The 13,127-nt window shown below is 35.1% G+C and overlaps 1 protein-coding gene across 10 annotated transcripts in view; it reads left to right on the top strand.

Moving 5' to 3' along the window:
- Window positions 1-13,127, top strand: part of AGTPBP1 (ATP/GTP binding protein 1) — a 56,565-nt gene that overhangs the window by 20,899 nt on the left and 22,539 nt on the right. For all 10 annotated transcript variants that reach the window (XR_003526185.1, XM_027634330.1, XM_027634336.1 and 7 more), the window contains 10 exons: window positions 723-931; window positions 1,383-1,560; window positions 3,011-3,108; window positions 4,011-4,127; window positions 4,742-5,454; window positions 8,920-9,003; window positions 9,259-9,345; window positions 9,435-9,583; window positions 10,985-11,072; window positions 11,777-11,921. Coding sequence is in view for 9 of the 10 variants with exons in the window: in XM_027634330.1 (XP_027490131.1) it covers window positions 723-931; window positions 1,383-1,560; window positions 3,011-3,108; window positions 4,011-4,127; window positions 4,742-5,454; window positions 8,920-9,003; window positions 9,259-9,345; window positions 9,435-9,583; window positions 10,985-11,072; window positions 11,777-11,921 (1,868 nt within the window). In the remaining variant the exon portion in view is untranslated. The remainder of the gene's footprint in view (window positions 1-722; window positions 932-1,382; window positions 1,561-3,010; window positions 3,109-4,010; window positions 4,128-4,741; window positions 5,455-8,919; window positions 9,004-9,258; window positions 9,346-9,434; window positions 9,584-10,984; window positions 11,073-11,776; window positions 11,922-13,127) is intronic.

Below are 13,127 nucleotides of genomic sequence, written 5' to 3'. Positions count from 1 at the left end.
CAAATTCTCCTAGGGAAAATTAGGGAAGGAAATGAGTCTATATCATTGTCAATGTTCTATTCTGTAAATTGGCAGTTAAATTTTAATATTCGGGAGAGAAATGAAGTGTTGAAAATGTCTTTAAAGCAGGAGATCTTGTGCATTTATTTAGGGATATCTTCTCCTTAGGGGTTTTGACATTGTAACTTCTTACACTTTATGTAAGTAAACCTCTTGATAAAAACACTAATCTATGACGTGTATAGTGCAGTTGTCATACTGATTATCCAGTATTTGGGGTAGAGGTATTATAAGTTTATCAAATTTGAGTGATAGTTGCTGCAAAACTGTATGGATTGCAAGTGAAAAGAAGTTTGTTTCAAATATTTTGTCTACAAAGTGTGTGTGGATAGACATAGATATGCTTTGTAGAATTTTTATTTTTTTAAATTTGCAGATGACATCATCTTACCATTACCTTTAAGTGTAATGCACACTGTTCTTCTGGTAAACCACGAAAATTACATGTGGTATTATTCAAAGAATGAAGTTTAGACTACTGGTTTCAATTGTTCAGTCATTTCTGTTTAGGTTGATGTAAAACTCTGCTAAGTGTGGCTAAAACACTACTTAAAATGAAACAACTCTCTTGCATAAAAAGAATAATTTAAACATTGATGTGAAAGTAATACCGAAGTAATTTGGTCAATTTTTAATTTTCTTTCCTAACTTTTTTTGCAAAGAAACAAATGCCAGGAGAGCAGTAGACAGAGGATATGTGCAAGTGCTTTTAACGATTTATGTTGATTGGCACCGTCATGATAGTCGTCACAGATACATGCTGATACGTAAAGGAGTTTTGCAGTGCATTAAAAGTGTTACAAACATCAAACTGGGAAGAAAAGCATTCATTGATGCCAATGGGATGAAAATTCTTTACAACACTTCACAAGTAAGTTTATCGTGTTTGGTTTTTCTTATGTTGGTGTTTTTACCTCTTTAGCTTTAAAAAGATCCTGACCTCAAGTTCATCGTATTTCTTTTATGAGGTTCGTGGTCAGTCCTGATTATGGAAGTAAGCATTATTTTCTGTACCAGCCTGAAATAGAGTGAAAGAGTACACAATTAAATTAATATTTGCTAATATTTTGCTGTGTCTATCTCTGGAAGGCGTGGTTGAACTTAATTTAAAAAAAGATGAGGTAAAAATACCTTTTAATTTTGAAGTTTAGATTTTTGAAAAGATGTGAATATGAGTTGGTAGAAGTTTCTCTGGCCTTCAAAGGAGACATTAGCAAATTATTTTGTAACCAAAATACAGATTTATAGAATTCATTAATAGTGTAACAAATGTAGTTTGACTGTTAGTTTGATAAATACTTTTTGTTATTCTCTGTTAATAGGAGTGCCTTGCAGTAAGAACTCTTGATCCTCTCGTCAACACATCCAGCCTAATAATGAGAAAATGTTTTCCTAAAAATCGTCTTCCTTTACCAACTATTAAAAGTGCTTTCCATTTCCAACTCCCAATTATTCCTGCCAGTGGTCCTGTGGCTCAGCTGTACAGTTTGCCTCCTGGTGGTATGGTAGTTTTGTAATACTTTGTCTTTGAGTATGTCTATTGCTGCTTTGTGTAAAGTGGAATCAATTGCAGTTATTTGTGTTTTCACCTAAAACTTGGACTCTGATGCTCTTCTTAACTAGGAAAGGGTCTGTGACTGTTAGTGTGGAGCACTAGTTTCTAATTGTAGGTTTTAAGTGATGAAAACTTTGTCCACACCTGTGGTTATAAAATAAAAAAGAAAACAGGAACTAAAAGGTGATGTTCATCAAAGTCTGAAGTGTAAAGAATAGGCTGTATAAAAACTTAAATGGTCTCTCCTTTTAACTCACTTATATACATTCTGCTGTGTGAAATGTGATGTAGTGTACATCCTGCTTTACAGGAGCGCGTATTCCTTTCTTTCTGTTATCCTGATAACTCAGGGTGTGGTGAATTTAGATTAGCATGTGCCACTTGAAGCATTGGCGTTTTTAAATTATTGTGTTTTTTCCTTCATTTGCATGATGAAAAAGTAAAACTGCTTTTTTGGACTGTTGCAGTCTCTTAGGAAACACTTGTCTTCAAAGCATTTGTATGCTGTTTTGTAGGAAATGGATTCAGCCTGTCATGAACATCTTTCATTATTTTCAGAGAATTAATGTTTAATGCATATTCAGATATGGTGAAACAGCTTTGGACCTGGGTAGGCAACTAATAAAGTTGCTGTCAAAAAGTTACTCTAAAATGAAGAGGCAAAGTCAGACTTATTAATATCTTCTTATTCACAGTATCTCCTGAAACAAAATGTCATCATAGTCTGAAAGAAGTAAGCTATCCTACTGGAGTTTAAGTGGGTCAGACTCAAACTCCAGGAGTAAGGAGTTTATGTTTTGTCTTCACATATAAAATAGATCTAGAAGTGTGTTTCAAAATTCACAGAAAATAAATCTCCACTTAATACAGTATGTTTGGTACTCTATAATACCTATTTAGAAACTTCCTAGTCTGGTGCAGTGAACTACCGGTATGTTTTTTCAAATGGTTTTGTTATCTTCTATAAAAAGAAGAGAAAAACCTAAGGAAATAGAATACATAGGATTTCCTTTAAAAGGAAAAACTTCTGTGTTAAAAGACATGTAGAATGTGGGATGGGTAGAGGTCCATGTTTTTTAAAAGTGCAATCTTCTGTGGTCAGTATTATAAAAGCAATACATGTAGTTGTTCTGAATACACTAGAAAGTCAGTATAATTTGTAAACTTCTGAGTGAGCCTTTTATTGACGGTCAGCAGATTTCCTGCATGGGAAACCCTTTATGAGAAAACATAATGAAAACATGACAAGCAAGACTAGTTAATGAATTGGTTTTCAAATTCTTTTTCATGTGGTAAGTGAAAAAGAAAATAAACCCAGAACAGAGAAGTTCTTCTTTGAACTTGTATATTGGATTAAATGTATAATCTGCTTTACCGAACTTTTTTGTATTGTAGTGGATGATGTAGTAGATGAAAGTGATGATAACGATGATGCTGAAACAGAATCTGAAATTGAAACTGAAAATGATGATGACAAAGACCAACATTTTAAGGTTGGTAGAGACAAAATTAAAAAAGCTCCTGAAACTTAAAGGAAGCAGGTGCTGCTTGGAAATATCAGCCTTTCCTGTTCAGATGGCTTCAAGATTTTTATCAAAATCTGTTTACTTCACACTTAATGTGTCTGGAGTACAGTGGAACAGAACTGCAAACTCTTTTGGCAGTGTTCTGTTCCCCACTTGTATTTCTCTCAGCCCACTTTTCCTGCATAAGCTGCTCAGTATGTAGGAGCTGCTCTCACTTTTTTGATCATTCTGGACTGGGATTGAGTAGATCAGTGTTTAAGCAAGGTAGTAAGTTCAGGCAACTGTAGAGGCACAGATAGATCTTTCACTGTTGTACCACTTTGGGAAGTTATTATCCTGCTCTCCACCTGCCACTCAGAACATGGCTGGATATTTGGTCAGAACTACCTTATTCAGTATTTTTATATTACAGGTATTTAGGAGTTAATTGAATTGTCTGTCCATGGACTGGAAAGGCAACTTTTATTCAAGGGTCTGATGATCCCTGATGAAAGGAGTGTCTTCTATGGAGGCAGCATTGCTTTGTCACTGCAATCAGTTGAAGTCTCCACATTCCAAGTTGCAATAGTCAAAATATACACAGATCTCATGTAAAGTGTAATCTGATATCAGTATATAATAAATTTGTGTAAAAGCAAGAAATTTGAGATGTTTTAGTATTTCTGTTGAAATAGAAACTTAGGCATACTAATAAAACTGAGCTGCTTAAATCTTCATGATGAAAGCTGCAGTTCAGCTAATTTTCAAATAGGGGTATTCAGCTTTTAAAGCATGGCTGTGTCAGGCATTAGAAGCAAATGTTTCAGATTAATGTTTTAGAAGTGTATTTATTCTGGATGGAAGATTAATTTGTTCTGATGATCTTTCAGAATGATGATATTGAGACTGATATTAATAAACTGAAACCTAGACAGGAATTGGGAAGACCCATAGAAGAATTGAAAATGTATGAGCAGTTTTTCCCAGAACTTTCAGAAAACTTTCAGGTAAAGTATATGATTCTCAGGACATTTCTTGTTATGTCGGGTTGACTCTGGAATACACTTTGAAGTTCTTTTTTTGATGGATAGTTCCTCTAGCCAAGAAACATGGGTCTGCAGTTCTAGTTCTACATGTGAGAGTGGTATATACTAAGTAACTTAGTTAAATGTTATGGTTACTTCAGTCTGACTGAGAAGGGAACTGTGGGCAGATGTAAACAAAACTGTTTTCTGATGTCTAATTATTGGACATGGCAGAAATAAAATAGTAAGAAAGGACATGAGATTTCTGAGAGAGCTTCATTGTATTAGGTATTTCCTTTATGCTGTGCATCTACTTAAAATCAGTGGTTAAAATATCTGGGTCAATTGCATTGACTTGATACTATGTAATTGATGAACTACTTGTTTATGGCTTTAAAGCTTTCATCTTGTAAAAGATGAACCTTAATTGCTATGATAGCTTATAACATAATAACTGTTATCTTTTAAATTACATTTCTTTTGGATTATTCAAAAACTTACCTCAGGAACAGGGAAAGAGAAATGTTTCTAATGTAAATGGAACTTAGGAACTGTTAATAATTTTTTAAATTATTTTTTCACCTTTTTTTTTTAAGGAATGGGACTTAGTTTCCAAGGAACCAAAGCCTTTTGTACCTGATGCAAATCTGAGTGGACCTATCGTTGTTCCTACAGCCAGCGAGGAGCACTCTGCTGAAGCAAACCAGTCAACGAAAGGGGTTGCTTTGAAGGAAAGCAATCCTTTTTTGAGAGAGGAATATAATAGAAGGCCAGTCTTTCTGGAACTACCAAAGAAAGATGGTATGAAAGACAGTAGTTCACATCACCAAAATGATCAAAGAAACATGCTTCCATCATGCCAGTGTCTAAGCCAAGAAATTGTAAAAGGCTTGGACAGAATCAGTCTGCAGAACAGTGCAAAAAATGATCAGTATTATGGTCCAGGGTGTGTAGTAAAGAAGGAAAGCATAGCTAGCCTTACCACACTTGCTTGTAGTAAGCCTTGTGAACATGTTTCACCCTGTGGAAGTAGCCTATTTGAAGGATCATCTGTCCAACTGGGAAAACTCTGCTGCACTGGAGTGGATTCAGAGGAGGAGGAGGATTCCAGATCTAGTTCATCAGGGGAACAAGTCATGCTTGAGGTTTCCGATGTATCATCAGTTCATGACTGTGATCTTTATATTGAAATGGTAAAAACCACAAAATCTATTCCGGAATATTCAGAAGTGGCCTATCCAGATTATTTTGGCCATATTCCACCCCCATTTAAGGAACCTATTCTGGAAAGGCCATATGGGGTGCAGAGGTGAGTTACCATACTCATTTTTGTTGTTGTTATTGTTCCCTTGAGGAACAGTTTTTAGGATGAGATTAACTAGATCATCTCCAGAGGTCCTTTCCAACCATGACTATTTGTGATTCTGTGTTTACCAGGCCATGTTACACAGTTTACTTTGGAATGTAAAACTGTTTTCAGTGAAAAGCAGTTTTTGAAGGTAGGTGAGTAGGTATTGATCAGTGCAGAGCCATAGGGAAGAACACAATCTGATCTGTAATGGCTAATTCTGTAATTCATAAGTTTAATTTGTACGTTCCCTTTTTACCTTCCCACCGTCTCCCATCTAAATTTTGTGGTTTGCAAAATAACATACCAATCCACAGAAAAACACCACCAAACAAACAAAAAAATCCCCAACTGAATGCTCTCGAGGTCTTAGCAAAGCTAGGACAGTTCAAAGATGCTTCAACTTTTCTCTCTGCTGTGCTAAAAAGCTATCTTTCAGGAAAACGTAGTGGAAAAAGTTAAAAAATTAATACTCTGAAGTGTTTGGTTTTGGTGTTTGTAGTATAACAGAATTTAGAGGTAACAAGTGCTGAGAATGCAGTTTGTGTTAGGTCCTGAAGAATGGCACACAATAAACACAGAAGGAAAAATAGAGCAAACCAACAGAAAACTATACATCAACACACCCATTTATTTCTTCTCTGAGATGATGAGGAGTGATGAAGACTGATAAGACTCTTAAGAATAATTTGCAGAGGTGGTATGAAGGATTGGCTCATACATAGTAGGTTACTGTAGACAAATGCGCATGTTAGCAGAACATACAATAGTAGCTATGAGACCTTGCCACCTGCCTAATTATGAGGTTGAATGCCTTTGGCTTTATATTTGTAACTATAGTATAACCAACCAAATAAGATTCTTCATATTTACCTTTAGATTTTAAAATGATTAAGAGATTACGTGTGTTTAGGTGGTATAATTAAAATCCTTTAGCTGTTTCATACCTGTTGTAAAACAGTGATCTTGCCAGTGAAATGAACAAGTGCTGAAAACTAATGACATAATGAATATACCGTTCAGTGTTGAAGGAAGAGAATCTTCCCTGTAAGTTCTTTATTAGATAGTTAGTTTAGAAGAGAGGTAGTCTTTAGTCAGGAATCACCTAAGAACTGCATTGTAAGAAAATCTTGCTAATCTTCACGTATGTTTTTGTACTAATTAATTATTCTGAAATTTCTTCAATAAAACTGAGTGAAGTCAGATACAATTTGTCATTCCAGTGCTTGTTCTTAGATATTAAGAACTGTGATAATGAACCTTGCGTGATTATACATAAAGCTGATTTGTAGAACATAATTTCAGGGTATATTTTAACTTTAAAATATTTTGGTTTTGTTATATTTTGTATGTTGAAAGTAACTTCTTTAAGTCTTGTGTAAAACAAGAATGAAATATCAGATAGTATTGCTAACCTTGAATCAAAAATCCTACATCACATTTTTAAGATACACTGTTTTAAGAATTCACTTTTCTACAAATGAGTCAAGTCTTGTTACTTCAACATAAACTTCTGAGAAGGGAACCTGTTTAAAAAGGGCTTAATCTTCTTAGGAATTCATATTTTTTAGGAAAGTGGTAAAAATGAGTTTGATAGGGGAATGTAAAAACTTTAAAGCCTTCTACAAAACTGTGTCCAAGCTCTTTTGACATTCAGTGGGATTTGTGTTCTCCTTAATGCAAGCAGTTAGTTACTGCTAATCAGCTAAGTCTTCTTTAGAAAACCAATGGTTGCTTTAATCCATCCATGTAATTTAAGAAAACATTGGTGGGTCTAAGGTGTGATTGAGTATGTTTTCTTCATACTTTTGTTAGAGCAATGTGGTGCGGGATTTGGGGTTTTTTCTTTAGTCTTGCAGTTTGCCAGGAGATGAAATGTTTTTGAATTAGTGTTTTGGAGTACTTTTTCTTTTAAGTTCAGTAGCATGTAATTATCACCAAATGTCTCACCAGGTTATTATTGTTTGGAAAAATGAAATTGAGAATAACTGAAGATTTTTATGTTACTCTGTTTTAGAGAAGAAAATTATGATATAGTTCAATACTGTATAAATTTGGGTTTAAATTCCTACTTTTTTTCTTCCATTCCTTAAAAATTTAGGTTGGGTTTTTTTATTCTGTACACTTTTGTATTTTCTGATCATCAGGATCCACGAAGGACTAGTCTGTAAGAACACAGCTCACATCAACAGTGTTGGTTCCAGATTTTTTTTCTTTAATTATCTTGATATAGCTTATCTTGATTTTCTTGGAACCTGAAAATGTCTACTACTCCTTTTCCTTTTAGTGTGCATCTTGAATACTGTTTCTTCTTCCTTTCTTATACATTGGTCATTATAATGGTATTTGAATGCCATTATTATTTATATAGTATTTATTAAGTATTTTCATTGATGGAGGTTTGTCTTGGCAAAACTCCTGTGATGACAGGAAGTGTTATGGCCTTTTAGAGCTGAGGCATGCTGAGATCTGAAGAGTTCTCTAAGATCAAGTGCAAGATGAAAAATTTGTGGTTCTGTCCTGAGCTGAACCTGTTCAGATAGATTGTGGTGAGTCAACCTCATCACAGTTTTGTCATTACATTGGACTTGTGAATTGTTTTCTTTTCCAGTTAGTCTAAATTTAAAAAGAGGTGCTAGAGTTGTGCACTTACCTTCTCTTTCTCATTTGTTAACAGTATTTATTTTAATTAAATTGCGAATTTCCAGCATGAATACTTTACTGCTCTGTTTTTGTATTCTTCATTGTTAATCTACCTCCTTTTCTTCTTATTGCAGGTGCTGTGCAAGCTTTTCCACACAGCTCTGCCACTATATTTCATTCTTGAACTGCAACACATTCTTGCTTTTCCAAACCAGGACCTAGATACTGCCAGTTGTGCAATGGTTTTATAATCTGGATAAGCATACACCTGACATTTGGCTGACATCACCAAATTAATTTTTATTTGTTAGCTAGTTGATAAATGAACCTAGATCTCCAGAGGTGAAAAACTAATTCACTAACACGCTCACTGTACGACGTACTCTCTAAAACTCCTTAATTTTGTTTATGGTAGGACTCATATAAGTTACTAATGTTATCAAGTGTTGTCCTGGATTAAAGCATTAACATAAGTAACGTTTGAGTTATTCCTGCTTCTATTATAAAGTATGAAACTGCATTTATTTCCATAAGGTAAAACCCAGTGGGTTGTCTGCATGAAAACTCAGTTCCCTCACATATAAATATTGGATTCAGTCAGCTGTGAATGCAGGTGTTTAAATTTAAGTACACATAAGTGAGGGTGAGGCTGAGATTTCTCTGAACTATGCCACTATCTTCATGTCAACTTCGTTAGTTTTCATTCCTTTATGAGTTAATTCCTCTTTTGTAATTGAGAACACTATGTGAAAGTTTAAATGAGAACTTTACCTTTTATTTTAGGACAAAAATCTCTCAAGATATTGAAAGGCTGATTTATCAAAATGACATTATAGACAGAGTTGTGTATGACCTTGATAATTTGAGGTAAGTGTTTACTTTTCTGAAAAGAATATTTGACTCATACTCTAAGTCTATTCTACTTACTCTGTAATACGATTTGCAATATTTAAAGCAGATTTCATTGAAAGTTTTATCTGATGTAACAGTGTTTCTGCTGTCCAGGCTGTATTTACAGGAAGATTCAAAGTGGTTTCTGAACTGCCAAGTGACGACTGAAAGAAATCAATTTGTTTTAGTTAAGTTTGTTTTATTCATTTTGGACCCGTTTTCTACTCATAGTTGTTCCGTACCAGAGGAGGCAGATGTTTTGAAGTTTAATTCCAAATTTGAATCTGGAAACCTGCGCAAAGTTATTCAGATCAGAAAGTAAGATATTTCAGCTCTTCTTTTCATACTTTAGGCCTTTTATTTCTGCTTCTTAAAAAGAAGATTGATTTGTTTTTGTTGATCTTCAGAAATGAGTATGATCTAATTCTGAACTCGGATATAAATAGCAATCATTATCATCAGTGGTTTTACTTTGAAGTCAGTGGAATGAAAACTGGCATTGGTTACCGATTTAACATCATCAACTGTGAAAAGTCAAACAGTCAGTTTAACTACGGTAAGATACATTTCCCATACTTTGAGAAGAAATACTTAAAAAATATCTATACTAGACATCTCAGCTGTTTCCTTCCCTTCTCCACAGGATCAGTAGTATTCATGTTGTCAGTTTACATGCTTTATTTTAATACTATTTTAATAGAAGATGTTTTGACAGCTTCAGTTAAAAACTAAAAATGTATCTTAAACCACGAGCTGTCAGTTTTTAAAGTGAAGTTTTGTTGTAAGTGAGGCCAAAGTGGAAGAAATTTACTGGTGCAATTAAAAGTGATCTAAGACCATTGGGTGGGGTGGACAGCACCAAAGCCTGTTGATTGACAGAGGTCGGGAAGAATGATATCATAAGTCTATTTCTGCATAGAGGTATATTTTCAGATGTGAAAATAAGCAGAGACATTCTAAAACAGTTTTGCCTTTGAACTGCTGGGCTTCCTAAATGATCCTTGAAGTCTTTAGCAAGTCTGAAGCATGTACCTCATTCAAAAGTACTGGCTTAGTGAATATGTCTTTCTTCCACTTCTCTTGGAGTGTCTATGTGGTGTGTGTTATTCATCTTAAAACCATTTGTTTTGTGAAGTTTCTTTTTTTTCTTGCTGTATATTCTGAAATCTGTCCTTAAAGAAGGAAGAAGAGAAATTCCTTCTCCCCCCCCCCAAAATTCAACTCTTTGTACAGAGTAATATTATATTCTTCTTTGTCATACACGTAACATTCACATTGATCAAGTCACAGAATACCAAGTAGTTTAACCAGTAATAAGATGCTTCTAAATTATTTACTAATCCTCATCAGTTATCTTAAATCTTCTTTCATGTTGCATATACTTACTTGATAGTTACTTTTGTTTAAGTACATTGACTAAATCAGTCTATGTGGTTGGCTAATTACTCAACAAGTAAATGATGTTCAGTTATTATGTGTTATTTTCTGCTTTATCTTCATATTAAGTATTCAAATTAAGTATACTATTTAAAGAGTTAACTGTTAAAAAAGTTGTCCTGAAATTTAGTTATTTTTCAGTTATGTGAATGGATAACAGTATAGTTTTTTGTATTCTCTTTGAAGCCTTTTTGTTGCATGAGTTGGACGGAGTGGGACCCAGGATTTTTTGTAGATTACTGTTTATGCTAACCTCATCTTTCATTTAAATATTTCATTTTGGTCTTCCATGGATCTAGTTCTTTTCTTTAATTGTTATTTTCTGAAAATCAGGAATCTTTTGTCACTTGGTTGAAAGAGCATACAATACCCAGGCATTCATGAAAATACACTCTATGATAGTGAGTGAATAGGTATAGGTAATTTGTAGACTTGTATGTACGTGTTGATGTGGTCCATTAGTGCAAAGATCTTTCTGTTTAATGTTAAGCATTAAAGTGAGATGCGCGTTTTCTTTCAGGTATGCAGCCCCTCATGTATTCTGTTCAAGAAGCACTAAATTCTCAACCATGTTGGACTCGTGTTGGGACAGATATTTGTTACTATAAGTAAGTATGTGAATCGAACATGTAGCAAATCTTAACTGAAGTTTAGCAGGAGGTACAATTTATGAGGAGAAACATTTGTTTCTGCATTTGATAATTGCATTATTCTGTTGTGAACAGAGTTTTCTTCCCAAGTTACTAAGGAGAATAATAGAAGTGATAGAAATATACAGGGTCTTATTTTGCAAGCACACTGCTAATATTTAAGCCCTTCATATTTTATACTTTTCTCAGAAGTTGCACACTGTTTCAGAGAAGCTTTTAAGGGACTGTATATATGCATGCTTACTTGAAATCTTCTTACTGACTTTGAGTAATACTGACCACAGATTCCTTTTGATGAGCCTCCTGTAATCTGTGCAATCAGTGTAGAGCAATCCTGGAACACAGGATGACATGGTACAGCATATCCATATGCAATCCTTCTAGGTTGATAGCTGTTTGCTTACTTTTTTTTGTTTGGTTTTGTTTGTTTTATTGCATTGCTTGTTTTTGTTTGCTCACCTTTTTCCAATGTGGATGAATGTGTGTATCACTGCTGTAAGATAGGATCTTTACAGCTGGTGGGAATCTGTGTATTTAACCTAAATGTACGCAGAAGAGAAGTACAATTTCTAAAAATCCTTCTGACATTTAAAATGTGTGCTCAGAAATAATCAATGGTATGAAAAAAATTAATATGTATGCTACCTTTATTTTTGCTTTAGGAATCACTTTTCAAGAAGTTCAATTGCTGCTGGAGGTCAGAAAGGAAAATCCTATTACACAATTACGTTCACAGTGACTTTCCAGCATAAAGATGATGTATGCTACTTTGCTTACCATTATCCATATACATACTCAACTTTAAAGGTAAGAAGATTATGGTATGTTACATAGATAAATATTTATATTTTTAGAAAGTGTGAAATATAAGCATTCATGAGTGCATTTTTTTGTTTCTTTTAATAAAATTTAAAATGCTCCTTAAAATTGAAAATGTTCATAACGTTAGTGTTTAGACTGCAAAGTGTATAGGTTGTTCTAAAAAACAGTCCTGGAAAAAAAGAACTGATGCTTGCAGGCTAAATGGGTTTTCTAAGGAGTCATAAAAATGATTATGGAACTGGAGCATCTCTTTTACAAGGAAAGGCTGAGGGAACTGGGTCTTTTCAGCCTCAAGAAGAGATGACAGAGAAGACACCTCATCAATATATATTATATCTGTAACTGTCTGAAGGGAGGGTGCCAAGAGGATGGAGCCAGGCTCTGCTCGGTGGTGCTAAGCAACAGGACAAGAGGCAACAGGCAGAAACTGATGCCCAGGAAGTTCCTCCTTAACATGAGGAAGAACTTCCCTACTGTGCAGGTGACTGTGCATTGGAACAGGTTGCCCAGAGAACTTGTAGAATCTCCCTCACTGGGGATATTCAAGAACTGTCTGGTCACAATCCTGTGCCATTTGCTCTAGGATGGCCCTCTTTGAGGAGGGAGATTGGAGCAGGAGACCCACTGTCATTCCTTCCAACCTTACCCATTCTGTGATAATTGATTGGAAACAGTGCTAATTGGATGAAGTATCTGTGTTTGAGTCAAATTTGGGTCAAATGACTTGTATCCTGCTGTTCTACATATACTTCATGATAACTGAAGTTACTATAATTAAGATAATCTCACTCACAGGCACTCTGTACTTGTGGTTCTGCCCAGATGCTGGCATGGACTCTCTGCCTACCTGATACCCATTCCTTGACCTGGGACCCCATACTGGCTTGGTAGTCCACCTTGGAGTTTGCTAGCAAATTGCACATGCACCATCCCCCCTTGCACACCTGCTGTGGGGAAAATGCTTATGCTTGCCCGCCACCCCTAGCAGCTGGTACCAGGCACATGGGCTTGTAATCCATGTTACTCTTCTAGGTGCTGGCACTGAGAAATCAGCCTTTATTGCACCACGAGTTTGGGGACACACTGTTCTTGTTTCAGTGGTTGAACACCAACACCCTTTACCTAGTGCAGTAGCTGGCACTGAGACACTTTCATTGCTGATACCACTGACTGAAGGGTGCCTGCAGTGTC

Source organism: Corapipo altera, unplaced genomic scaffold, assembly GCF_003945725.1.
Source record: "Corapipo altera isolate COAL_440 unplaced genomic scaffold, ASM394572v1 61411, whole genome shotgun sequence".
NCBI lineage: Eukaryota > Metazoa > Chordata > Aves > Passeriformes > Pipridae > Corapipo > Corapipo altera.
The sequence above is the reverse complement of the archived record's forward strand: the minus strand, read 5'-3'. Positions and strand labels throughout refer to the sequence as shown.